The sequence below is a fragment of the Ursus arctos genome, unplaced genomic scaffold, assembly GCF_023065955.2.
Source record: "Ursus arctos isolate Adak ecotype North America unplaced genomic scaffold, UrsArc2.0 scaffold_16, whole genome shotgun sequence".
Taxonomy (NCBI): Eukaryota; Metazoa; Chordata; class Mammalia; order Carnivora; family Ursidae; genus Ursus; species Ursus arctos.
The window spans coordinates 32,496,300-32,524,025 of record NW_026622830.1 but is presented as its reverse complement, the minus strand read 5'-3'; the positions used below and the strand labels follow the sequence as shown (position 1 = coordinate 32,524,025).

The window sequence follows — 27,726 nt, the reverse complement described above, 5'->3', positions numbered from 1 at the left end:
ATGTTCTCAATATAAGTGTTTTCTAATCAGCATTAAAGGCTGATGGCCCACGTTCCAATTTCTGTATGTATTATGAATCTCTTCCTCTCATATTGGGTTGCTATCATGGGCTCTACTGGTTATTGTTTTATGTATTTTTCCCATTATGGAGACACATAGCTTTGTCTTTAATGTCACACCATCAATACTTCTAGTAAATAATATATATTCCTCAATAATATTCATTATCATTATGGTTACTATTGTTTATTCAATGATGTTTCCCTTTCTTTAACAGTTGTTACTATTCTTATAATGCTAACTTACTAAACGCTGAAATAATTTCTGTCTTAGATTAAAAAGTATATTTGGGGGCCATTCAGGGCACAATGAGTCCCTTACAAGGCCAGCTCTTTTCCCTGCCTTTGGGTCATTAAACAGCTCAGGATTTGGAGCATTAAGTCCCAAGTCATTGTGTTATTATTTTGATGTTGCTCTTTTCCTTCCTCAAGAAATGGAATACTTCGGTTATCAGCAGCCACTTTAAGTGTTTCTTGTGTATGTGTCATAATGCGAATAAAAATAGTATTCATGGAGGTTTCCTTCAGAAGCCCTGGTAAAACACTCCATCGTGGGTCTCTGTCAAGATATCTGAAAACTTTCTCTTGGCTTCTGGCTTTGAACGACGTTTTAGAGTAACAACAAGGCTTCATTGTGCACTGAAATTTCTGCAAGGCAACATTCATTCAAGTGTTGATCTGCATTTCACCATCCAAGAATAACAACAGTTATTTATATAATTTTATCCATGTTTCTGTTTTTTCCTATCCATTTCGCCCTTCCACCCCGCCCCTGCTGAAACACTGTAGCTTGTTTGGGATGGGGGTGGGGTGCCATGCGGAGTATATACACATACAGATGTTTTTCTTCTTTTCCCCCCTGGTCTTGCTCTGGGAACCTTTTTCTTATTAACAATATTATTTAAAAGTTGGGAATTTAATATTACTTAATACCATTTCTAGGTAATGGAATAGGTCTTCATAATAAGGATATGTTTATTGACTAAATGTGTACCTTAAATCAAATTAAGACGATCACAGAATACCAAAGGCTATGATAAAATGTAAAACCCTAAATGGTTTGATAAAAAGAAATGCCCAAGTATTTCAGCTAAAATCCGAACTGAAGCTCAACAAATAAATGGGCACCAGTATGACTTTCATGAAGTTAGAATTTTCTATGATCCTTAACGGCCACCCGAGTCAATGAAACTATAGGACAAGCTGTTCAATCCCTATTGAGAAAACTTTGCCAATGGCTTGAATAGAGTTTGGTGGGATGTGAATGTTCATGCCCTTATGATGATATATATGCCACTTGAGGTACACAACCAGCTATTTCAGCTGAAAGTATACTAAGTACATTAAACCTAGTTTGTACTAATGTAAGTCTTGCAAAAAATTAAAAATAGTGTGCCTATGTACTTCTAGGTTTATATAAAAATTGTTATAGTCATTGCTCCAAAATCCTTTATATGTTTAATGGCAGAGCTAGTAGAAGATAAGACAGAGCTATGATTAAGCCAGAGGTTAATATACAGCTGTACTTTTACCCAAATTGGAGATTGGCTAGCAGGGTAATTTATAATGTGCAGAAAAGCAAGGTGAATCCAGGTCACTGTCATCATTCAAAGGCAGCCTTTCAGAGAAATGAAGTTTGCAATTGGATTTGGGTCTGTAGGCAGCTAAGTCACAGGGGTGATGCCATTGTGTATCCAGATGGTCATCTATCCAGTTAGTGATCAGAGGTGCAAGCAGAAAAAACTTTGTCCCTAGTTCAGGGAACTGCCAAAATCTAGTCAGGATATCAGGATAGTAAGCCAAGAGAAAAGATTTCAGATGTAGAGTGAGCCAATAGCAGATTCTTACAAGTAAGTGAGAGAAATCCTGGTGTAAGTTGGGTCAACAAAATTAGACACAGGGAAAGACAGCAACTCAGTGGGGTTGTGTCTCAGTCTGGGTTCCCCTAGGAGGAAATTATGAGCCAATGATTTAAATGCAAGTAGTTCCTTTGGAAGAGGAAGGGAATACTGGTAGAGGAGTGGGGAAGTGGTGCAAGGAAGGAAAACAGCAAACAATGGGCATGTTACCAAGACAGCTCCAACTGCAGACAACTGAACCTTAATCCTGATGGGAAATTCTGGAGATGATGTATAACCTGTTTCAGAGTTAGCCCTCTTAGGGGTGAGGGAGCTGGGGTATTTATATGCCAACATCCTTGACACTTCAAGTGTGTTGTGTGGGTGGTTACTCAGGCTCCAGGAGCAGGTGAAAGTCACATGTATTCGATTCTCCAGAGAAAACAGAACCAGTAGGGTACACATACACACAGATTTTGAGGGATTGCCTTATGCAATTATGGAGTCTGAGAAGTCCCGCAATCTGTTGTCTATAAGCTGAAGTCCCAGGAAAGTCAGTGGTGAGTTCCAATCTAAACCCTAAGGCCTGAGAACCAGGGGAATCAATGGTGTAAGTCCCAGTCTGAGTCTGAAGGCCCAAGAACCAGGGAATGATAGTGTAAGTCCTGGTCTAAATCTGAAGGCTTGACAACCCAATGTCCAAGGTTAGGAGATGATGGATGTCCCAGCTCAAGCACAGAGAACAAACTTGTCCTTCCTCCACTTTCTTCTTGTATTCAGGACCTGAACAGATTGGCTGGTGACCGCCCACATCTATGAGTGCTATATCATCTTTACTCAGTCTACCAATTTAATCTCATCCAGAAACTTCCTCACAGACACACTCAGAAATAATGTTTTACTGACTATCTAGGCATCCTTTAGCCCAATCAAGTTGGCACATAAATTAAGGGTCATATCACAGAAAAGGAATGAAGATCTTGGTAATTGGAAAGCTCATGCCCTGGCCAGGATTGTCTGAAAGATTGGAAAGTTTGAGTCAGCAGACAGACAGCCTCAGAGAAAACAACCTAAATGGAGGAGGGAAAAGCAAGAGCTAGCGACTCATCTGCTGGGAAACACTTCCCACTTCTCCCTGTGCCCACCACCACCACCACCACCACCATAATAGTAGGGCAGGAGAAAGAGTCTATAGTCACAGCAGACAGAAGGTATTAACTAATGTTACTGCAGTTCCAATCCCCTCTAGAATTTTGTATAAGGACATTCGAAAGTTTTCTGAAGTCAAAAGCAATCACCAAGGTGCAACTGAGATCTAAGCAGAGAGAATGTATTTAAGAGTCCAGAGACCCAGAGACCAGCCCAAACGCTGGTTTCATATGTGGGGAAATCTTGCTTTGCACTTTTGTTTTTATTTTCTATATAAAATGGAAATCATAAAGTATCAATTTTATTTTCTAAAAGTTTTCTTGGGGCGCCTGGGTGGCTCAGTAGTTAAGCGTCTGCCTTCGGCTCAGGGCGTGATCCCGGCGTTATGGGATCGAGCCCCACATCAGGCTCCTCCACTGGGAGCCTGCTTCTTCCTCTCCCACTCCCCCTGCTTGTGTTCCCTCTCTGTCTGGCTGTCTCTCTCTGTCAATTAAATAAATAAAATCTTAAAAAAAAATAAAACATAAAAAAATTAAAAAAAAGCTTTCTTAAAAATTGTGATAATATTGGTTTATGAAAGTCCTTCGTAAATTGTAATGTACCATGCAAATGTCCTTTGTTATAATTAATATGTGTTGCTGGCTGGAAATAGCATCAAATCTATTGTCTATATTCATAAACTGGCTTGAAAAGGTAGAAATATTGGAACTTGCCCATATATTTTTCCTTGAAATTGGTTTATTTTATATAAACATAGCCTCAGATGCACAATAAACTTCAAGTGACCAATTAAGTCTACTTGATTGTCACATTTAGCCTGGAATCTTACACCAGAACATGGGAAATAGGCATGCAACCAATCTAGAGACGGTTGAGGAACATCTCATTGATTTGAAAAGGGTGACGTTTCATTTTTCATTGAATGAGTCATTGTAAAATTATCTCTGACTTTGAGAAGTTTCTCATTTTATGTATCTCTTTATTTCAGAATGAAAAATTTTGAAACCAATGATTTAGCATTTTCTCCTAAGGAAAATTTTGGAGACAAAAGTGGACTTGCCTCGTATGTAACTAAATCAATAGACCCATCTATCAGCTGGGAGGATATTCAATGGCTGAGGGGGCTGACATCACTGCCAATCGTTGCAAAAGGCATTTTGAGAGGTTTGTGTATTTCTCATACTGATCTTATGATTCTTTGTAGATATGATCATAATTTGTTTAAGAGAAAATAATCAGGAAAAATTAACATGGAAATCTAAGGAGGCATTCCATCTCTCAATTCTCCCTATTGATGTTAGTGAGTAAACAGTTCTTCATTCGTATGTGATACACTTAAGAGCTGGGCTTGAAATAAGTAGTTACCTTCATGGTAACATGGGATGCTGCTGCCTTATCTTGGAGCCACCACTAAATCATGGAACTTGATAAGATCCAGGCAAAAGGTCTTGAGTTCATTGCTTTGTCTGAAAGCAACAACAAGCTGCTCTCAGACCAAGAAGAAATCCAGGGATGATATTATGACAGCCAGACCTGTTTTAAGAGCCTTTTCTATTTTTTTCCTGTTCTGCAAGTACCAGTGACTAGGACTGATTTTTGAGTGTGGCGAATCCCATATCACCTCCCTATAAAGAATGGTTGACTATGACATTAAAATACTCAAGTATCAAGTCATGGGGATTAAGAAACTTGACTAAGGCTTCCCCGGTATCCACATGTATTCAAATCCCACAGGGAGGTATAAATGACTTCAATAATTTGGAGTATAAATGTATTTACCCACAAAAATGTTTTCTTGCCTTTGAAAACATTTTTTAGTTGATTATACAGAAAACTGCCAAAAACTTATTATTTTAAATGTGAATGCTTAAGTAAGTGGCTCTGAGATGAGAGATTCTATTAACTTATCTCAGAGTCAACAACCACTTCCAATCAAAATATGTCATCAGTTTTATTTGAATTCATGAGTCACATGGCCCCTATTTATAAAGCTGTAGGCATGCCCTTGGCTTTATCTATTTAATCTTAAGTATGCAGAAATGAAGTTAAAAGAAGTGAAAGAATGGGCCCAGCAAAGCTTTTAAGTAGTGGAGGTATGTTTAAATCCAGATCTGTCTTAATCTGTGCCGTTAAAAATTATTGTTACATTCTTTCCTGTTGGTCATTGTTCTAGTTCAAAATTTCTGTGGATTATACTTCAAAGAGTAGACCTTGGTGTTAGAGACACCTTTAAACAACAGTGTCACTTACTTGACTGGTATCCATATTGTCATCCATATTGTTCGTGCTCCTTCCCTCGGCTACCTTCAACTGTAGATACGAAAGAACACTAATGCAACGGTTCTGCCCCATTCATTCATTCAATCATCCATTCAGTTATTCACTCACTCAGGCGTTCATTTTGTAAACATTTATCATGCTTAGTGTGTGCTAAAGTTAAAAATAAAATAGTAATTTGAGGTCCTTAGCCAAAAGGAGAGCCCATTCTTGTAGAAGACAGACATATAAACAAGAATTTGGGGGCAGTAAGATGTTACAGGTGCTGCATACAGATATGCACATTAGGGTGGGGTTTAAAATAGGGCATGGAGACTTGGAAGAGTGGATTAGGGAAGGTTTATTTCAGAATGAAAGTTAATGCTGGAGTTTTGCCTTGATATTGAAAGACTCAGACTGAAATAATGGTAAAATAAAGCAGTTCTGAGTAACAATTTATGAAACATGCAGACTTTAAGATGTTTGAGAACCACCGAGGTTCTTGATCAGGGAATCAACCTCATCAGATGAGCATTTTAGAAAAATCAAGCATTGTGTAATGGACCTAATGGGTGGAGGTGGCAAAGTTGTGGTCAGAGGATGTTTAAGAAATGGTTGTTGACCAGGCAAGAGATGTCTGTGGCTCAGGAAACTGAGAAGGTGTGATCAAATTAGAAAATTAATGCCATTTCAAGTATTTAATTCAGTCTCATCACAGAGGTGGCCCAGGGCAAATGACTTAAAGCACCAAAGAAGAATGATGTTTTAGTCTAGTCTCATATCTGCCTAAGTTAAATAGAGAACACATAAAAGAATGAGGTAATTTAATTTTTTAACCAATTTTTCCATTTAGGATTTCCAATATATACCATTTTCTAGAACTCTGTCCTGTAGGATATGACACAAATCTATTCCATTAGACTTCACTATCATGTGTTATGTTGTAAAATACTCTGGCTTCTAGAACTTCCTTCTGGGGTCATCTCACCTAGGACCACGACCCCCACCATCACCTCTTTCTGTTCTCACCCATCTGGGTCATATGACTTCTTTCCGTGTTGGATAATGTTTTACACACAATAGATGGCCCAAATGTTTATTGAGTAAAATCCTCAGTGCAAACTATGCGTCTATATAATTAGAGAGAGCTCAAAAGCAAGAGAAAGAGAGAGAGAGCATTTGGCATTTGAAAGGAAATAAGTTATTTATACATGTACAGTTTACATTGTCTAGTTTTTCTGTAACTATTTATTTCATTTATTTAACAAACAAGAATCATCTCCATGACAACAACTGCATCAAGTAGTGCATAAACTCAGTCTTGATGGGGGGGTGGGGGGGGGGGGCAGGGCCAATTCTGGGAAATCTAGTTCTCACTATTTTGCAGACCTTCATCTAGAAGTCACATGGGTAGACTGAGAGTCACCCATCCTCTTTCATTGTCCTTTGACCAGAAAGGTATAGATTATGTTTGCAGGAACATGAAATCATGGGGAGCTGGAAAGATCTCAACGAAACATCCCCCCTTACCACCATTTGAAGAATTGTATCTTAGCGAATGCAAATTGAAGTGCAAGATGTAATAACCTCTTGCTGTGGTTAAGCTCTGCCCTTGGAAAACTTCAACACAGACTCCAAAGGAATATTTGAGTTAGGATTTGGTCTTTGCTTAAACTTATGCTAATAAACAAATGGCTTTATGAGCAAAGGCATAATGCTTTTCAGAGTTGTTTAAAAATTTTAAAAAAATATTTAAAAACTATTCTGTGGTATTTCCATAGTAGCTTTTTGTTTCTCAAAAACTGTAACTAGCTCTTTTCCTATATACGTTTTTTTCAAGACACTCTCAAAGATATTCACTCAGTGTTTCCAGATTGTGTTCAAAACTGCTGCCATGCATGTAGGATTTAGTTACTAGATTCCTGTGAGATAGCAGAGCCCTGAGTCAAACGCTCCAAGGGCTTAAGAGTAAATCTTGAGTACTTACATTTCACTTTGGTATTTTCGATTAAATATAGAAATATTATATCAATAAGATAGCAAACACTGCTAACCCCCACTGACTGTTGTAATTGTCAATCAATTAATGTGTTAACTGGCAAATTAACATATGTGGAATGCCATAGCAGTAAACTTTAAGGATTAATGAAATTATCAAAGATTCATGAACTTTTTGCTAAGTCAGAACATTTTCACCCTCCTGTTAAGGCTACATTGCTTTTCTCCCTGGGTTAAAATAAAATGTAAAACTTTGGACGGGGTTTCATAGGCAGTTAATGAGAGGGGTTCATATCTGGTCATAAATTATTCTTATTTTGCTTCTCTGGATACTCATGATCTTATTTTCTGAGCAAACCATTCCATCACTTCCTCCTACATTCCCAGCACAGCCTAGAAGAACCTGGAAAACCACTTGAAATGATAGGAGATAACAAACTGTTGCTTAAGTAGCGCTTACTTCAAATGAGAGGCTCTTTATAATCATAATCCTGACTAGGATGACAATATATTGTTATAGACAAAACTCAAACAAACTTGCCAAAAGCATCCAGCAAACGAATATCCTTCACTTACTCATCTGAGCTTACACTTCCTGCACCATCAGATGAAATTTTTAGTAACGGTTAATATTTACCTGAGCTTTCAACACGTGTCAGGCTCTTTCTAAACGCTCACTCAACTAGTTTAATCCACAGGCCACTCTTATGTGAATTATTATCCCTATTTTATGGTTTAGGACACCGACGCACAAAGAAATTAAGAAACTTGCCACTTACATAGTGAGCAAGTAACAGATACAAGATTCAAATCCAGGTGGTCGGATTACTAAGCCTAAACAGCTAATAATTTTTTCATACTGTATAAGATCAGTTTTTTGATAATTTTCAATTTCTGAAAACATAGGTTGTAACTAATACATTTTTATTTTTTTATTTTTGATTTGATATATGGTATTATGCACACAATTAGATAATCAGAGCAAACCTCCCCAATTCTAAATACATTTTACATTGTATTAAGACCATATTTTAGAGAACCATTTTCCCAAACATGTTTAGATGATAATATATTGGGCTTCTTGTTCCAAACGATGGACTGAGTACGTATGTCCCCTCTCATCAAAGCCATGATGCCACTGAAATTAAAGTATGGAAATACAAAAATACATAAGTCTTATGACAGCAAAGCAAAGGAAAATGAAGGGCACACACAACAGAGAAACTTCGAGAAATTTATGAGAGAAAAAAATGTAAGGGAATGTGTTGATAGGAGGAAAATGCGAAGAAAAACTGCCCCTCCAGATACACTCAGAGAGCGCCCTGGAGAAGCTGGGGGTATTCTGTAATGGGTGCTGGAGAGGCGCTAGATGTCTAGTCTGCAGGTGTGACAGAGATGGCAGATGAGAAGTAGAGAAGAAAGCCAGGGGATTCACAGGAGCTCTGTGAAGCTCTTACAACAGCCAGCCATCCTGTCCTCCCTCATCACCTGCGCAACAACGGGCAACGTGGCATAGTAGCTCGATCCTTTCTAAAGAAATGAATGGATGGCTGGGACAACCTGGGGGTAGATAAAATTTAAAATATGACATGATGCTGTTCTCAATTCTGACACATGAGGAGTTCCTGGTCCAGTAGCCCCTTAGTTAACATTCCTTGTCTTGTCTCACATGGAGCTCCAAGAGTTTCTACTCCAGGCAAAGACTTGGAAGGAATGAAAGTGATTTACAAAACAGTCCAGAGAGCCAAAGCAGTTCCCCAAATCTCTCTTCCTTAAATATAAATGGAAAATGTAGCATCATAAGGCATGTCCGAAACACCAAAACATAAAAGACCAAGATAAATCTACAGAAAAGCCAATCCCAGAGGAAAGAGATAAAATAAGACAAAAAAAGAACTTAAAAAATTCCAAATGATAGACTCAGAGAAGTTGGAAGTATACTTAAATAAGAAGACTCTGCCAATGAAAAGAAAATCAGAATATGAAAAAACCATTCTCAAAAGATTAAAAACATGATTTCTAGAATTCAAAATGAAGTTACTGATTTAATGAGAGAGTCAATGACATTTCCCAAAATATAAAAGAACAAGACAAATGGAAAACATGATTAAATGAAACAGAGTCTTGAAGACCCTTTAAAATGTCCAATATGCAACTGATAGGGCCTTCAGATAGAAAAATAAAGGAAAGAAGCAAGGAAGAAATTGTCAGTGTTTGAATGCTGGAGACATAAGTCATTAGACTGAGAAAACAAATCATAATCTACTACATCCCTAATGAAATTTCAGGGGGGAGGGATGGGTATAAAGAAGGAAAACAAACATAAAACAGGTTACTTACAAAGAACAGGAGTCAAACGTCACCAGTCTTCTTGTCGGCAACAATGGGCACTAGAGGATGGTGGAGCAATGTCTTAAAGGTTCTAAGGAAAAGGATTTTCAACCTAGAATATTATACCTAATCCAATCACCAACGACAGAGTTATTTAGATGCTCTCTAAGTTACCTCCCATGAGTCCCGTTTTAGAAGCTTTCAAAGGAATTTACGTACAACACACAAATGAAAACTTACACCAATGAAGTCATCAATTAGACTTCAAGAGATTCAACTCACAGAGAGTAGGAGCAATGCTTAGGATGAAGGTCAGCTGTCAACCTTGAGAGTAATCAGAGCAGGATAGAGAAAGAAGATAAAGGGCTCAGGGAGGATGTCTCCAGAGGGAAAAGACAATGATTTAAATAGATTAGATAGGATAATTGGAAAGTTTGAAGAACTTGAGGATACTCTTTTTAAAAAAATATATTATTTGTTTATTTATTTGAGAGAGAGAGAGAGTGCGCTCATGAATGCAGAGGGGAGGGGCAGAGTGAGGGAGAAAGTCTCAAGTAGATTCCTAGCTGACTGTGGAGCCTGACGCAGGGCTCGATCTCATACCCCAAGATCACAACCCACACCAAAACCAAGAGTTGGTTGCTCAAACGACTGCAACACCCAGACCCTCTAGAATTTGAGGATAGTCTTAAGGCTCATGGTAACTGGAAAAAAAGCTGGGGGGAAGGCAATTAGAAATCCAGGAAAATAAAGCTGTGAAATGAGACATGTATGGTCCAAGTATGAAGCAACGTTAAAATTTAAAATATGAATCAATCAATGGGGTCAGGGGGGAAAAATCATCTCTCAACCTTGGTGCTAGGGCCTTTTCCCTGTGGGTGACTCAGAAGTTTCCATGACACCTCACGATCTGCAATGCATGCTTGGATTAAAACAGGTAGGCAAAACAGTGTAATAGCAACATTAGACTTTTTATTTATTTATTTATTTATTTATTTATTTATTTTTAAATGTTTTTTTATTATATTATGTTAGTCACCATACAGTACATCCCCAGTTTCCGATGTAGAGTTCGATGATTCATTAGTTGCGTATAACACCCAGTGCACCATGCAATACATGCCCTCCTTACTACCCATCTCCAGTCTATCCCATTCCCCCACCCTTCTCCCCTCTGAGGCCCCCAGTTTGTTTCTCATAGTCCATATTCTCTCATGCTTCATTCCCCCTTCTGATCACCCCCCCTTTCTTTATCCCTTTCTTCCACTACCGATCTTCCTAGTTCTTATATTCCATAGATGAGAGAAATCATATGATAATTGTCTTTCTCTGCTTGACTTATTTCACTTAGCATTATCTCCTCCAGTGCCATCCATGTTGCAGCAAATGTTGAGAACTCGTTCTTTCTGATAGCTGAGTAATATTCCATTGTATATATGGACCACAATTTCTTAATCCATTCATCTGTTGAAGGGCATCTCAGTTCCTTCCACGATTTGGCTATTGTGGACAATGCTGCTATGAACATTGGGGTGTATATGGCCCTTCTCTTCACTACGTCTGTCTCTTTGGGGTAAGTACCCAGTAGTGCAATGGCTGGGTCATAGGGTAGCTCAATTTTTAACATTTTAGGGGACCTCCACACTGTCTTCCAGAGTGGCTGTACCAACTTGCATTCCCACGAACAATGTAGGAGGGATCCTCTTTCTCCACATCCTCTCCAGCAATTGTTGTTTCTTGCCTTGTCAATTTTTGCCATTCTAACTGGCGTAAGGTGGTATTTTAATGTGGTTTTGATTTGAATTTCCCTGATGGCTAGTGATTTTGAACATGTTTTCATGTGTCTGTTAGCCATTTGTATGTCATCATTGGAAAAGTATCTGTTCATATCTTCTGCCCATTTTTTTATTTGTTTATTTGTTTCTCACGTATTGAGTTTGAGAAGCTCTTTGTAGATCTTGGATACCAGTCTTTTGTCTGTAGCATCATTTGCAAATATATTCTCCCATTCTGTGGGCTGCCTCTTAGTTTTTTTGACTGTTTCCTTGGCTGTGCAGAAGCTTTTTATCTTGATGAAGTCCCACAAGTTCAATTTATCTTTTGTTTCTCTTGCCTTTGGAGATGTGTCATGAAAAAGGTTGCTTTGGCCGATGTCATAGAGGTTGCTGCCTATGTTCTCCTCTAGGATTTTGATGGATTCCTGTCTCACATCGAGGTCTTTCATCCATTTGGAGTTTATTTTTGTGTATGGTGTGAGAGAGTGGTCAAGTTTCATTCTTTTGCATGTAGCTGTCCAATTTTCCCAGCACCATTTATTGAAGAGACTGTCTTTTTTCCACTGGATATTTTTTCCTGCTTTATCAAAGATTAGTTGCCCAAAGAGACGAGGGACCATTTCTGGGTTCTCTATTCTGTTCCATTGGTCTATGTGTCTGTTTTTGTGCCAGTACCATGCTGTCTTGGTGATCACAGCTCTGTAGTACAGCTTGATATCAGGCAGCGTGATGCCCCCAGCTTTGTTTTTCCTTTTCAACAGTTCCTTGGCAATTCGGGGCCTTTTCTGTTTCCATACAAATTTAAGGACTATTTGTTCCAGTTCTTTGAAAAATGTCATCGGTATTTTGATCGGGATAGCATTGAAAGTGTAGATTGCTCTGGGTAGCATGGACATTTTAACTATGTTAATTCTTCCGATCCATGAGCATGGAATATTTTTCCATCTTTTTGTGTCTTTCTCAATGTCTTTCAAGAGTGATTTATAGTTTCTAGAATATAGATCCTTTACGTCTCTGGTTGAGTTAATTCCAAGGTAACGTATGGTTTTTGGTGCTATTATAAATGGGATGGATTCCCTAATTTCTCTTTCTTCAGTCTCATTATTCTTGTATAGAAATGCAACTGATTTCTGAGCATTGATTTTGTATCCCGCCACGTTACTGAATTGCTCTATAACTTCTAATAGTTTGGGAGTGGCTTCTTTTGGGTTTTCCATATAGAGTATCATGTCATCTGTGAAGAGAGACATTTTGACTTCTTCTTTGCCAATTTGGATACCTTTTATCCCTTTTTGTTGTCTGATTGCTGTTGCAAGGACTTCTAGTACTATGTTGAATAATAATGGCGAGAGTGGGCATCCTTGTCATGTTCCTGATCTTAAGGGAAAGGCTTCCAGCTTTTCCCCATTGAGAATAATATTTGCTGTAGGCTTTTCATAGATGGCTTTTATGAGATTGAGAAATATACCCTCTATTCCTACACTCTGAAGGGTTTTTCTTTTTTTCTTTTTTTTTTTTTTAAGATTTTATTTATTTATTCGACAGAGATAGAGACAGCCAGCGAGAGAGGGAACACAAGCAGGGGGAATGGGAGAGGAAGAAGCAGGCTCACAGCAGAAGAGCCTGACGTGGGGCTCGATCCCATAACGCCGGGATCACGCCCTGAGCCGAAGGCAGACGCTCAACCGCTGTGCCACCCAGGCGCCCCTGAAGGGTTTTAATCAGGAAAGGATACTGTATTTTGTCAAATGCTATTTCTGCATCAATTAAGAGGATCATATGGTTCCTGAGTCTTTTCTTATTGATATGATGTATCACGCTGATCGATTTGCGAATGTTGAACCACGTTTGCATCCCAGGTATGAATCCCACTTGGTCATGATGGATAATCCTTTTAATGTACTGTTGGATTCTATTAGCCAGGATCTTGTTGAGGATTTTGGCATCCATATTCATTAGGGAAATCGGTCTGTAATTCTCCTTTTTTGATGGGGTCTTTGCCTGGTTTGGGGATCAAGGTAATATTGGCCTCATAGAATGAGTTTGGTAGCTTTCCTTCTGTTTCTATTTTTTGAAATAGCTTTAGGAGAATAGGTATTATTTCTTCTTTGAATGTTTGGTAGAATTCCCCAGGAAAACTGTCTGGGCCTGGAGTTTTGTTATTTGGAAGGTTGTTTATCACTGACTCAATCTCTTCGTAATTAATTGGCCTGTTTAAAAAATCAATTTCTTCCTGTTTCAGTCTTGGTAGTTTATAGGTTTCCAGGAAGGATTCCATCTCTTCCAAATTGCTTAATTTATTGGCATAAAGCTGTTGATAAAAGTTTCTAATAATCCTTCCAATTTCATTGGTGTTGGTCGTGACCTCTCCTTTTTCATTCATAATTTTATTTTTATTTTTTATTTATTTATTTTTTTTCATTCATAATTTTATTAATTTGGGTCCTTTCTTTATTCTTTTGGATAAGTCTTGCCAGCGGTTTGTCAATTTTATTGATTCTCTCAAAGAACCAGCTTCTAGTCCTGTTGATCTGCTCTACTGTACTTCTGGTTTCTAATTCATTGATTTCTGCTCTCATCTTGGTCAGCTGCTTCCTCGTGAGTGGATTAGGCCTGTCCCTCTGTTGCTGTTCCAGCTTCTTGAGGTGAGAATATAAAAACTGCATTTTAGATTTTTCTATTCTTTTGAGTGAGGCTTGGATGGCTATGTATTTTCCCCTTAGGACTGCCTTTGCAATATCCCATAGGTTTTGGACCGTTGTGTTTTCATTCTCGTTGGTCTCCATAAATGGTTTAAATTGATTTTTGATTTCCTGTTTTATCGAGTCATTCCTGAGCAGGATGGTTCTTAGTCTCCAAGTGTTTGAGTTTCTTCCAAATTTTTCCTTGTGGTTGAGTTCCAATTTCAGAGCGTTGTGGTCTGAGAATATGCAGGGAATAATTTCAGTCTTTTGGTATCAGTTGAGACCTATTTTGTGTCCCAGAACATGGTCTATTCTTGAGAATGTTCCATGGGCATTAGAATAGAATGAGCATTCTTTGGTTCTGGGGTGTAGTGTTCTATATATATCTATGAGGTCCAACTCCTCGAGTATGGCATTCAAAGCTCTTGTTTCTATGTTGGTTTTCTGCTCCGGTGCTCTGTCTATTGCTGATAGTGGAGTGTTGAGGTCCCCTACTATTAATGTATTTTTATCTATATGTCTCTTTATTCTGGTTAAGAGTTGGCTTGTGTATCTTGCTGCTCCCTTGGTGGGGGCATATATATTTATAATTGTCATATCCACTTGTTGGATACATCCTTTAAGAATAATATAGTGCCTTTCTGTGTCCCTAACTATAGTCTTTAGTTTAAAATCCAATCTGTCTGATATGAGAATTGCTACCCCAGCTTTCTTTTGAGGTCCGTGCGCCCTTGTTTTATAGGGATCTTAGGGATGTGGGCTTCTTGATTTTTCAGCCTGCCTCTGTGTTCTGGGGGAGGGGCCTGCCGCGCCGATGCTCAGGCAACCCTGTTTGGGTAGAATCTCCGCATCCCCTGTGAGGGGGGATGGGGATGGGCACTCTCTGAGCGGGTATTTCCAGGCTTTTGTTCTCTGGCTGCTTTCCCTGGCGGTTTGCTGTGCCTCTTCTGAGAGTCAGACCAGCAGCGGCCGAATTTCAGCCTCTGTCACAGAACAGAGGGATCGCGGCCCGTTCTCTACTAATGTTCTGGCCACTTTAACTCCATTACTGTTGGTGCTGCTCAACCCTGCAGCGTCCCGGGATGTGCGCCCCATACCCGGTGTCCCAGCCCTCACTTCCAGGGCCGGCGCGTCTCTGTCCTTTGTGTTTCTAACTCCTCCAGCCGCCAGCCGCCCCGCACACGCTCCGGGAGCTCCCGCTCTCAGTCTGGATCCAGGATTCCGGTGTTCCGCGAGATGCCTGGTGGCGCGCGCACTGGGCTCACGGTCTCAGTCTGGATCCAGTGAGCGCACGGGGCTCCGTGAGAAGTCTGGTGGCGCGCTCCCAGCTCACGGTCTCAGTCTGCTGTTTTGCGGGTGCCGTCCGCGAGTCCGCCCGCTCTCCCGTGCAAGTGGCTGCCGCTTCCCGGCGCCCGAACGCGGCGGCTCCCTCCCCCTTCCGTTTATCTTCCGATATCTGTGCGCGGTTTCACGGCTCCCCGCTTCGTACCTCAATACTCAGCGCTGGAGATGTTCATTTGTAGAGATCCAGATGCATCTTCCTGCGTCTCAGGCTGGTTCCGTGGATGTTCAGGCTGGTCTGGTACCTATCCAGCTCGACTCGGAGGACCGGCTGAAAATGGTGTCTCCTACTCCTCCGCCATCTTAACTCCTCCCGAGATCCGAACATGGGCTTTTTGAAAGGGAATAGGACTCTGAGAACAGACTAAGATTTTTTTTTTTTTTCCAGCAGGCAAGTCCCTTGAGGGGAGGGGAAGCAGCTCAGGGGGCAGGAAAGAGAAGATCCTTGAGGTGGCACCCACAACAACACCCAAAGGACCTCTGCACCCTCACTCCTGGGCCCAGAGCCTCCTTAGGCTTTCTGTGTGAGGAGTATGGAGCTAGATTTTATATTTAATATGAAATAAATGCAGAATATCGATCAGATATTGAGTATATAGCAAAATGAATAACATGGTACAGGCTTAGAGGTAGACAGATAACATGCAAGGCAATTAGGTGGGAAACACTGGCAATTCATGTAGCAAAACACCTTTCATACTCTTTCATTGGATTTTATGATTCCTCAAGCATTCCTTAAAGGTGAATCCTAACAAGACCAATATCACAATGGACATGATGTCTAGGTCAGCACTGGCTGCCTCACAAAATGCCATAGACTGTGGGCCTTTCACAGCAAACATTTGTTTTCTCATAGCACTGGAGGCTGGAAGTCTGAGATTAGGGTTCCAGCCTGGTCAGTTTCTGGTGTGAGCTCTTCCCTTAGGTTGTGGAGGCCACCTTTTCCCTTTGTCCTTACATGACCTGTTCTTTGTGTGAGCAAGGCTTGGTGGAGGGGGCCAGCAAGCTCCCTGGTGTTTTCTTATAAGGGCACCAATACCCTCAAAAAAGCCCCACTATCATGACCTCATCAAATCCTACTGACTTTCCAAAGGCACCATCTCAGGATACTATCACATTGGAGGTTAGGGTTTCAACATATGAACTTTGGGAGGGGGGTTCACAAACATTCAGTCCATAAAACATGAGTTTAACATTTTCATCTACCTATAATGTTAGAAGAAAAAGAATAACTAGCATCCTTTTTAAAAATGTGAATATTTAAAACCAGCATTCAATAAAACATAGCTTGGAAAAATGATGTTTTAACATAAAACTTTAAAATAGTTAGAATTACAGATTCCTTTATGAGTCCTTTTAAAATTATTCTTTGTTAGATCTGCCCTTGATTTCCATTGCTGAATTTATGAATGTATACAATGTTCTGTATCCTTCTGGTTACATCTCCTAAATCTGATTTTCACCACAACCTTAGACCAAGTATTTTTGAGTGTTAAATTTGAGAACCAGTGTTACTTTCCTGATTCTGTTAGCTAATGGTTTGTTATTGGGAGCATGCAGAAAATAAGAGTTTAAAATATAAAATATAAAAAATGAGTTGGAAATTTATTTGAGAGAATGTTAATCTATTTCATTTTTTATTTATTTTTTAAAGATTTTACTTATTTGAGAGAAAGAAAGAGAGAGAACACAGAGGAAGTGGGGGAAGAAGAGTCCCCACTGAGCAGGGAGCCCTGACATGGGGCTCGATCTCAGGACCCTGAGATCCTGACCCAAGCCGAAGGCAGACACAACCAAGTGAGCCACCCAGGCGTCCCTAATCTATTTTAAAACCATATTTTCAGAAGTCGATATATTTTGAAGCATGATTAGAGACATAGCCTATAAGTTTAATTTTTGTATATTTGTATATACTTCAATGGGCAAAGTACATTTAATTATAGAACAATATAACTTAAGATAATTATTGAAGACATAACTTTGTATTAAAGAATGGTTTTGGAATAGACTTGTTCCCTCCATGTTACGCTCCAGGTGTTTGCCACTTATGTATTCTTTTATGCTATCCAAATTGCAGAGGAATAATTCTGCTAAAGGCTAAATGGTATGATCTTATTAATAATTATAAAAACACTTAACAGGAGTACTCCCTTGTGAGAACAAATACATTTTAACTGCATATCAATTTGCTGTCTACTGAAAATTTTATGTCATGATTCAATTGTTAAAAGTGCTAACATTTTGGCCAAGGAAACTGTCGCTACTATTCTAGACCTTAACCGTTGGTGTATTTCTATGCTAAAGGTTCTGAGCAAGGTGTAGATGTGCGAGGTCAGGCTCCCTTTTACTGGGACCTTTCACCTTCTAAACCCAAGCCTTCTGTTAAGTTGCCTTTTTCATACAATGGCTGTTTTGCTCTTTCCAGGTGATGATGCCCGGGAAGCAGTTAAACATGGCTTGAATGGGATCTTGGTGTCGAATCACGGGGCACGACAACTTGATGGGGTGCCAGCCACTGTGAGTTTCAGCAAATGCTGCGATTTCCCTTTGGAGTTCTCATTTCCATCACAGTTTGACTATCTCTGTGTCTGGCTCTTTTCTGTGTCTTTTGCGGATGAGAACATTCATGGTAAAATGTGTGCAAATAGATGAGATCTTAGCTTTTAAATTTCGTGGCATTTATCTGCTTGCATTAGATCATTCATTCATCCAATACCTTTATTTGTAAACTTTATAAAATTCACTGTGAAATAATAAGTCCTTTGTGGGCAGGGGTTATTCTTGTTTTCATAGGTACACGGAAAGGTATAATGTAAATTAGAGTATGAAAGAAATGATTACGTCATGAGAGTCCAAGAAGAGGAGCTAACAGACAGCTGTAATTACAAAGGGCTTGGGTGAAGTTTGAGATCATTGGTACAAGAAGTCAGGAGGATGGGAAGACTGAAATTTCTTGTGGATGTGGGGATTGAGAAGCAGCAGAGAGAGGGTCGGTGGGTGGGAGAAAGGAATAGTATCGTCTGGGGAACTTTAAAGAATCCTGATTCACAAGCTGCACAATAGATCAATTCATCAGAATATCTGGGGGCGGAGGGGGGGCAGAGGCACCAGTATTTTTTAAAGCTACCCATGAGATTCCAATGTGCATCTATGGTTTTTCAGACACTGTACACACTGTACCAGGCAAATCAGAATCCAGAGTCTAGATACAAAGGTAAGCCAAACTGGCTTGAAAGCTGTGGGACTGGATTAAAACTGTGAAGGAGAGCAATTAGCCCCAAGAGGGTTATCAGATGTTATCAGAGTCATTCAGTCATAGTTATTATATGGATGGCTTTAATTGGGATGACCAATGAATTTACTCAAACAACTATTTGTACAGTGTATGGTAGGACAAATAGTTTTGTCAAGTAGTAGTGGATTACTCTTTCATTGAACTAGCAGGTTGATTTAGATAAATCCAAAGACCAGTTGTGTGGGCCTTAGGACAGACTAAATGACTGCCGGGGAATATCAGATGGTCTGTATCTGTACTCACAGTTTTTCCTAAAGCACTAAAGGTAGGAATGAACCTCATGTAGGATCACAGTCCAGAATCAAATCACAAAACTGGGCGTTTTCAGTCCTTTCCAATTCAGGTTTACTTATTAGAGACCCGTCTTCTTCGGTGATGTTAAATGTCGCCGGCAGGTAAAGAGAGGTGGAGAATGGGGGCGCCTGGGTGGCACAGCAGTTAAGTGTCTGCCTTCAGCTCAGGGCGTGATCCCAGCGTTATGGGATCGAGCCCCACATCAGGCTCCTCCGCTATGAGCCTGCTTCTTCCTCTCCCACTCCCCCTGCTTGTGTTCCCTCTCTCGCTGGCTGTCTCTCTCTCTGTCGAATAAATAAATAAAATCTTAAAAAAAAAAAAAAGAGAGGTGGAGAATGAAGACCTCCTCTGGGCAGAGAGGAGAAGTTGGTCACAGCTCGAGGCTCTTTTGCAGATTTATGCATCTCTTGTGTCTGAAGACATAGACTTAGTGTGTCGGCCAAATTAAGTTTGTTTTCTAAAAATAAAATCTAAATCTACTGAAATCAAATCTAACTAGATTTTAAGGGGAAAATATCTAAATGGTGTGATTTATTTCCCTCTGGCTGAGGGGATATGGAAACTTATCTAAAAGGGCTTTTTGAGCTGTGGTCTCGGAGACTGTTTTAAAAAAAACAATGACACTCCCCTTTGCATGCTGTGGGAAGAGAGGAGACGCTTGCTTGGGTTTTGCCTCATACTCTAGAGCACGTTTGAGGCCCCCGATGGTGAGAGAAATGGGAGATTAGATTCGGTTTACGGTGAAGATATTTTTCCCTCAGTGTGTAGGTTTTGAGATGAGCAAACAGTTACAAATTAAGCTCATGTCAATGTCCTTACACTCAAGGTCATAATGTGGCCAAGATTGCTCTTAAAGAGGGTTGCCTGGCTGGCTCAGTGGGTAGACCGTGCGATTCTTGAGTTGGGATTGTGAATTCAAGCCCACGTTGGGTGTAGAGCTTACTTGGGGGGGAAAAAAGATTGCTCTTGAAGTAATTAGGGAACAAAATGACGGTGTCAAATTCATTTTCAAAATCCACAGTTCTGAAATGTCTCAAACTGGGGTCTAAAAACAGACTCTCTGGAGTCTTTGAACCCTAGAAGTATTTTTGTTTTAATGGTTTTCATTTTGTTTTGATGCTAACTGGACCCATATACTTTGAACTTAAAAATATGGCATTTTTTCTAGTGAAAACGTTCAACTATAAAAATTTTCATAAAGTAATATTTGGGTTGTTCAGTCAGTGGTTTCCAAAATTGAGTCCCTGGGCATGTTCTATGAGATCTTAAGAGATTTTATGTTTCCTTTTATTTTTATTATTTTTATTTATTATTATTATTATTGTTATTTTTTTTTTTTTTTTTAGAGAGAGAGAGAGTGACTGGGGGTGGTGTGGGAAGCAGAGGGCAAGGGAGAGAGACAATCTTAAGCAGGCTCCATGCCCAGTGTGGAACCCAGTGTGGGGCTCGATCTCATGACCCCAAGATCATGACCTGAGCCAAAATCTAGAATCACACACCCAACCCACTGAGTTACCCAGGTGCCCCTATTTTTCCTTTAAAAGGGATCCATGCAATTCTATCTTTGACAAAAACTTGATGTATCAGTTAGCTTTTGCTGGGTAACAAACCACTCTGAAAGTTACTGGCCAAAATTCAATAGCTATTAGTCATGTCATAATTTTGTGAGTTGCAATTTGGGCTGAGATCCACTAGAAAGTTTTTCTGGTCTTGGCTGGGCTCACTCATATGCATGTGGTCAGCTGCTGGGGTGAATAGGATAGGCTAGTGTGGGGTGACTTCAGCAGGGACAGTTCTGTGTTGTCTCACATCTAGCATGTTAGGTAGGCTGGTTCTCATGAGATGGTAGGTTTCCTAGAAGGTACGTGCAAATGTACAAGGCCTTTTGAGATTGTAGCTTCTCTCTCCTCTGTTTTCTCTACATTCTAGTGGTGAAAGCAGGTCCCAAGGGTAGTTTAGATGCAAAGGATGGGGAAATAGACTCTTCTAGCCTCATTTCTCTCCTCTCTGGGAGGAGCAGAAATATCATGTTGCAGGGAAATGAAGATAAGGAGGGAAATAATTGTAGCCATTCTTGCAATTGCAAACAATCAGTCAAGCCTACAGAAACCAGTGATTTTCTAAGGGTGCTTAGTAGGAACCCCATCCAGGGCTGCCTGGTAAAGTATGATTGGTGGGGTGGGGTAGAGAGTCAGGGGCAGATTTCTGGACAGTAACCTGAACTCTGACTCTTCTTGCTTTTAACTAAAGCAGCTCTGGCTTTATCTGCTTTTGTCTAGTTCAGTTGCTTTGGTTTGAAAACTTTTTTTTTTTTTTTTTTTTTTTTTTTGAGAAAGAGAGAGAGAGAGAGTTGGTTGGGAGGGGGCAGAGGAAGACGGAGAGAGAGAATCTTAGGCAGACACAGGGCACAATCCACAATCTCACAACCCTGACATCAGGGCCTGAGTCGAAACCAAAAGTCAGACACTTAACTGACTGAGCCATCCAGGCACCTCGCTTTGGTTTGAGACTTTAAAGTGTTCCATGCCCAAAACATGAGCAATCGAGAGTATACCAATGGATGTTATGGGAAGATAGAAAGGTGGGCCCTCCCTGTGAGTAGTTTTGTGGGACAGGGAACATCCTGGAAGAGTGTGACTTGAGCAGGAATGGGAATAATCTCTTTGTGAGTCACAACCCTGTGGGATTCTTGCTGGCTCCCTTAGACCGTCTGGCATTGTGGCTTGAATATACAGGGTCCTCAATAAAGTGTTTGCTAAGTCAGTGAATAGATGGATGAGTTAGCCAGTACATCGGAATCTTAGTGTATTTTCCTGCAGATTAACCCCACCGGAGGTGAGCCCACCATTCGTTGTCTGAAGAATCACGAAGGAAAGAAAAGCCAAAATGAATGGTCTCTCCGACGTGTAGCAAGCTGGAAAGAGGAAACATAACAGTCGTAAAATAGTGGATTTGTCTAGTGTATTTATTTATTTAATCTCCTCTGATCAGAATTATTCTCTGAAATATACACCCATTAAAACTGCAGCTACCGAAAGAAAAAGGGGGAAGATAGAAACGCTCGGCAATGGATAGAACATCCTTGTCCACAAACACACAAAACACCAATCTGGGTTCCGTTATATAGCCCAGAATTCACGTTTTAAGTATCCCTGTTAGTTTCCTTTTAGGCCAGGTTGGGCGTTGGAAATAACGTAAACAGACTTGATTTGCGTGACTTTGAAAATGTGTATTGAACCCAGGCTAGCTAATATTTTTTTTTGGTTTTGGTTTCAAATGGGGAAATACGCTTAATTATAGCTTGCATCATCTCTTGGAAATTGTAGCATTTATATGTTGATGTAACTTGCCTGACTGTAAAAGGAGGACTATGTTTAGGTAAAGGGACATATGTAAATGGATCCAAAGCATGTTTGGCAAAAGGCAGAAAAGCCAAAAGGAAAAGGGGAAAATCACATTACCTGCCAAACACTTACAGGCTGCGTGCCAAAACTTGCCTTCACTTCCTCCAAATCTGTAGCCGGGTTTGGTCTTCAGCCTTTTACATAAAACTCTCTTTAAGTTGAGCCTCTACAATTTGGGGGGAGAAGTGGGAAAGCCTTTGAGTGATTTCAACAGAATTAATGTCTAGAAAAACCACACTCGGATGCATGGTCGCTTCTTCAGCAGGCATTTTACATGGGAATCAGACTTAATTTTATACTCAAATATTTGGGAATGAATGTGGGTAATTTCTACAGATTTTGACTTACAGGCCACCTTGAGAATTGCTTCCATTCACAAGTGCAAAGATTTACGTAAAATAGACAACTGTGTCAGCTATTAGCTATTAACTCTGTTGGCTATTAGCCAACTCTACTAGCGATTGCCACATGATGTTACGAAACAACAGATTCCAAAGTCAGTGATTTAAATCAACAGTCGTTTATTCCCGTGAAACTTTGTGTCAACTGGCCGGGGCGAGGGGGGGGGCAGTCTGCTGATCTGGACTTGGTACTGGTTAGGTGGCTGTGCTCCAAGTTTCGTGTCCAGCTGGGCTTAGCTGGGCTAACTCTGCTTCCTGAATTCCTGAGTATTTACTCTGGGGGCCCAGCTAAAGGGAAAGTAGTGCCCAGGGGGTGGTCCTCTCATGGTAAGTGGCACAGGTGCCAGAGAAAGTTGACATGCATGAGGTCCTTTAAGGTCTATGCCCAGAAATGGCACTCTGCCATCTCTGCTCACATGCTATTGACCAAAGTAAGTTGCAAGGCCAAGGCCAATGTCAAGGAGCAGGCCAGTGCCCTTTAGCAGGAAATACTGCAAAGTTACCTTGGAAAAAGGAGGGGTTTCAGAGTGGTGTGAAGGATCAGGAACCATATTGCAATCCACCAGATCAATCTCTATGAGTCTTTTGTATTCTCTGCTGCTGATACAAGCCCATCATCAATTGTCAATCAAGACGAGGACCTTTAAGGTGCCTGTGGTCATAGTACTTTTAAAGCAAGAAAAATATTTTCATAGAGAGTTCTCTAATATATGGCTGGATACAAAAGATCTTGGTTGGGGAAATCAGAGAGTAGGTTTTTTTCATTGCTAGCCCTGCTTGCATTTTTATACACCACTTCCACTATCCATTAAGTATTAATTTTAACTAATTTTAACTAATTGTAATTAATCAATTGATTTTTCAAGGGTAAATAATGCACAAAATTATTTATATGAGCAAGATACTTCTATGCATTTTATAAAGCATAGCTCTAAAAGGTTATTACGTGTACTAAAATTTTGTTTATGTTTTTAAAAATCATGATCTTTGAATTTGAACATCAGGAACGGAAAAAAAAAGTCTTGAACTTCGAAATAAAAATAAGCCACTCAGCTCCAAATTTAGTTGGTGTTTTACGTACTGACATTTGCACCCTTTTTCTTCCAGGAGGGAATAATTGTACAGTTGATTCCAAACCTGCTTAACTTCTTTCAGGCTAAACCCTCGTCAGATGGTCAATGGCCATGGGGGTTGAGCTGGGTACACTTCAACATGCGTGACATCACATGATTGACCTCTCCTCCCTGCAGATTGATGCTCTGCCGGAAATCGTGGAGGCCGTGGAAGGGAAGGTGGAAGTCTTCCTGGACGGCGGTGTTCGGAAAGGCACTGATGTTCTGAAAGCTCTAGCCCTGGGAGCCAAGGCTGTGTTTGTGGGGAGACCGATCATCTGGGGCTTGGCTTCCCAGGTAATTGGAGGACAATGAAATAAACATATAAAACAGAACAACAGTGAGATAAATGCATGAATCGAGTCAGACCGACTTACCCCAAAGATTTGTTATCTTTTACTTGCTTAGGGAGAGAAAGGTGTTCAAGATGTCCTCGAGATATTAAAGGAAGAATTCCGACTGGCCATGGCTCTGAGTGGTAAGACTTGCCATTCTCCTTCCCACCTTTCTTCTCTTCTTGTGGGCTCTTTGGTGGAGAGCAGTAGATTTGAGGGGGAAGAAGATGGAGTCATTTGGGTTGTAATGACATTTGAAGTTGGCTTCGTGTTTACACCTCTAAGACAGAGCACTCTCTGACCCGAGGGAGGCCACAGCCAGGAACAGGCACTTTGCCTCTATCCTTGACAATCTCATCAGGGCTGTTTGGGTGAGTGTGAGTACCTGAAGAGCGAACGCTATCCTCTACTGCTTCTCATCTCATAACACACGAACAAGAAAATCTAACTGGCTAGTCAACACCTCCACTGGGGGGTCCAGGTGAAACTGCTAAATTTTCCTATTGAAACTGCTGCACCAGCAGATCCTCTAGCCTCAGTTCATGTTAGTACTGTTGTTTCAAAAATCCTGAGTCACTTTTGACTCCTCATTTCCCTCACACCCTCACCTTGACAGGAGCTCTATCTGCAAAACGCGATCAGAACCTGACCTCACTTCCTACTGCAATGGTTTCTCTGTGCTTCCTCCTAATCAGAGGCTCTCTCCCCTTGGGCATGGCCAATTTGTCTGTCCACCTTGCCTCCCTCTCCTCCCAGCCTGTTCTGATCACAGCAGTCAGAATGAGCTGTTCAAACATGAATTCACATCACGCCACTGTTCTGATAAGAACCCTCCAATGGCTCTTGGTTTGTTTACTCAGTGTAAATGCCCAAGTCCTTACAATGGTCTATAAGCCCTTTATGTGGCTTGACCTTTGTCACTTCTCTGACCTCAACTCCCACTACTGTCACCACTGCTTATTCTGCCCAGGCCACATTTACCCCCTGCTGCTCCCTGTCTACATCAGACATGTTTCAGCCCGAAGGCTTTTGCACTGGCTATCTTATCTGCCTGGATGCTCTCCCCCCACATGTCTGCATGGCCACTGTCCTCCAAGTCTTCACTGAAAATGTATTTTCTCAAAGGGTGCCATCCTGACCACCCTATTTAAAATGGCAATCCATCCCCCGCCCACCCATTCAGCTGCCAGTTTTCTCTCCCTGAGACTATTTCATTATTCTCCCATAGCACCCATCACCGATACGTCATCTATCAGATGATCTTCTTCCTAAATATTCTCTTTTCCTCTGGAGAATATAAAAAGCATGAGGCCGGGATCTTTGTCTGTTGTCCTCAATGCAGTATTTTCAGTGTTTAGAGTAGCACCCAGCACACAAACAGTATTTGCTGGAGAAATGAGTAAAATATAAGCGCCATTATTACTAGCGACTGCTTTGACTTTGACTTAGAATGGACCTCTCGATGCAAAGAATGCCTTTGAGTCAATTATCTACTTCTGAAGGTAATGAGGGTTTCCTTTTCTGTGATCCATATCTGCTACCGCACTGAGTCTGTGCAGACACAGCCTCAGGGAGAGAAGAATGCCATTCTGTGAATCCTCACTATGCATTTTAATTTGCTACAGACATATCCTAAAAGAGAGCTTTCAGCCGCTGACTCTCTATTAAATGTGGCAGAAAGAATATACTCTTTGTGTTAATAAAAATATGTGCCAGTCATTTTGTGTTAAGGACTGTTTAGGTAATAAAAGTGGTCTCATGCCACATAAGATTTGGCAAGCCTGCCTGGAATCATAAACCTTACATTTGTCAAGTTTTACATTCCTTGGGAAAACGATTACCTGCCTGATTATTATTGCATTCATTTCATATTAAATGTATGCATTATTTTTTCAGGATGCCAGAATGTGAAAGTCATCGACAAGACATTGGTGAGGAAAAATCCTTCGGCCGTTTCCAAGATCTGACAGTGCACAATATTTTCCCATCTGTATTATTTTTTTTTCGGCATGTATTACTTGACAAAGAGACACTGTGCTGAGAGTGACCACAGTCTGCAATCCCCCACTTCAACACAAAGGGTGTCGTTCTTCTCCAACAAAATAGCAATTCCTTTGAGCTCATTGCTTTTGACTTTTCAATGGGTGTCCTAGGAACCTTTTAGAAAGAAATGGACTTGCATCCTGGAAATATATTAACTGTTAAAAAGAAAACATTGAAAATGTGTTTAGACAACGTCATCCCCTGGCAGGCTAAGGTGCTGAAAAACAAAAGATAGCCTTTGGTAAAATGGGAGGTAACTACCCGTGAGGTAAAAAGATAATGATCTCACTGTTTATTAACCTGCATTGTGTTTAGGTATCCTTAAAGCAGCGTTCCTAAATCGTAAGCTCAGGTTCAAAAGGTTGGACTTGCCTAGATTCTTGCCTAGATCTAAATTCCCAACGCTGAGGAGTCAGCTCTTGATAGAATTAGGATGAGTTGGTGGTAACTGGTGACTTTCTAGATACTTTTTAACACCCTGATTTATGCTACTTCTTTGAATGTAGCTTTTTGTTCCCATCTTCAGTGTCTGCGTCTATCTGAATATTTTACGATACTTGTATTACTTCTTAATCAGAAACAAATAAAGCATCTTTGAAAAGAATATATCTGGTCCATTTGTAACAATATGAAATTCAACCATTTTAATCTCTGAACCCTAGTCACTGCCCCGTCGCTCATTAATTTTCCTATGCTTTCTAGCTCTTCTTTATTCTTTTGCGTTTTTTTCCACTTACGGTCATATGGCCAGCTATGATCTGTGATTTGTGAGGATCGTGCCAAATGAAAATGTGGGCCCCTTGTTCAAAAAGTAGGAAAAAGGCCTTTCCTTCCCTCCACAGTTTTTCTCTTAACCTGTCAGGGTATCTTTTGTTTGCTATTTAATGTCACGTTTCCTGGAGCATGAGGATACTCACGCAGCAAGCGTAGACCCTCAGAAGGGTTTGACCACGGCCCTGTGATAAGCCCTGACTCTTCTGCGCCTGCGCCCAGGACCCTGCCAGGAGTGGACAGCGCCACCTGCAGGTGGGTGAGTCCGCCAAGGACTCATTCAGGGGAGGTGGACGCAGACGGCAGGAGATGGGACATTGTGTGATTCTAGGCTCCAAGCCCCTAGCACATGTTTCATTGTCCCTTGACTTTGACTTATAAAATGCAAACTCAAAGATGAAATTATTAAGAATTTCAATCCAACCACCATAGAACATGAAACGCAAGTGTGAGGCCCCTTTTCTGAGCGTGGAATCCTGTGCAGCCCTATTGGTAGTGTGAGTGTGAAGTCCTTGTCACATGACTTTTAAATTTATTCCCCAAACTGGGCATTTGGCAGATTAGAGGTGAACTTGGTAGCCAACGTAATTTTGAAATGTATGTATCACCATCTCCCTGGTTGTTCAACCACTGTGAAATA

The 27,726-nt window shown here is 40.5% G+C and overlaps 1 protein-coding gene across 2 annotated transcripts in view; it reads left to right on the top strand.

Moving 5' to 3' along the window:
- Positions 1 to 26,919, top strand: part of HAO1 (hydroxyacid oxidase 1) — a 54,275-nt gene extending 27,356 nt beyond the window's left edge. The window contains exons 4-8 of one of the 2 annotated variants that reach the window (XM_026503036.4): positions 4,035 to 4,210; positions 17,857 to 17,948; positions 24,076 to 24,234; positions 24,346 to 24,415; positions 26,169 to 26,919. In XM_026503036.4, the coding sequence (XP_026358821.1) occupies positions 4,035 to 4,210; positions 17,857 to 17,948; positions 24,076 to 24,234; positions 24,346 to 24,415; positions 26,169 to 26,239 (568 nt within the window). In that variant the 3' untranslated portion in view covers positions 26,240 to 26,919. Of the gene's footprint in view, positions 1 to 4,034; positions 4,211 to 17,856; positions 17,949 to 24,075; positions 24,235 to 24,345 lie in introns of both variants that reach the window. The other variant, XM_057312659.1, reaches the window with a different exon arrangement.
- The last annotated feature ends 807 nt before the right edge of the window (positions 26,920 to 27,726 follow it).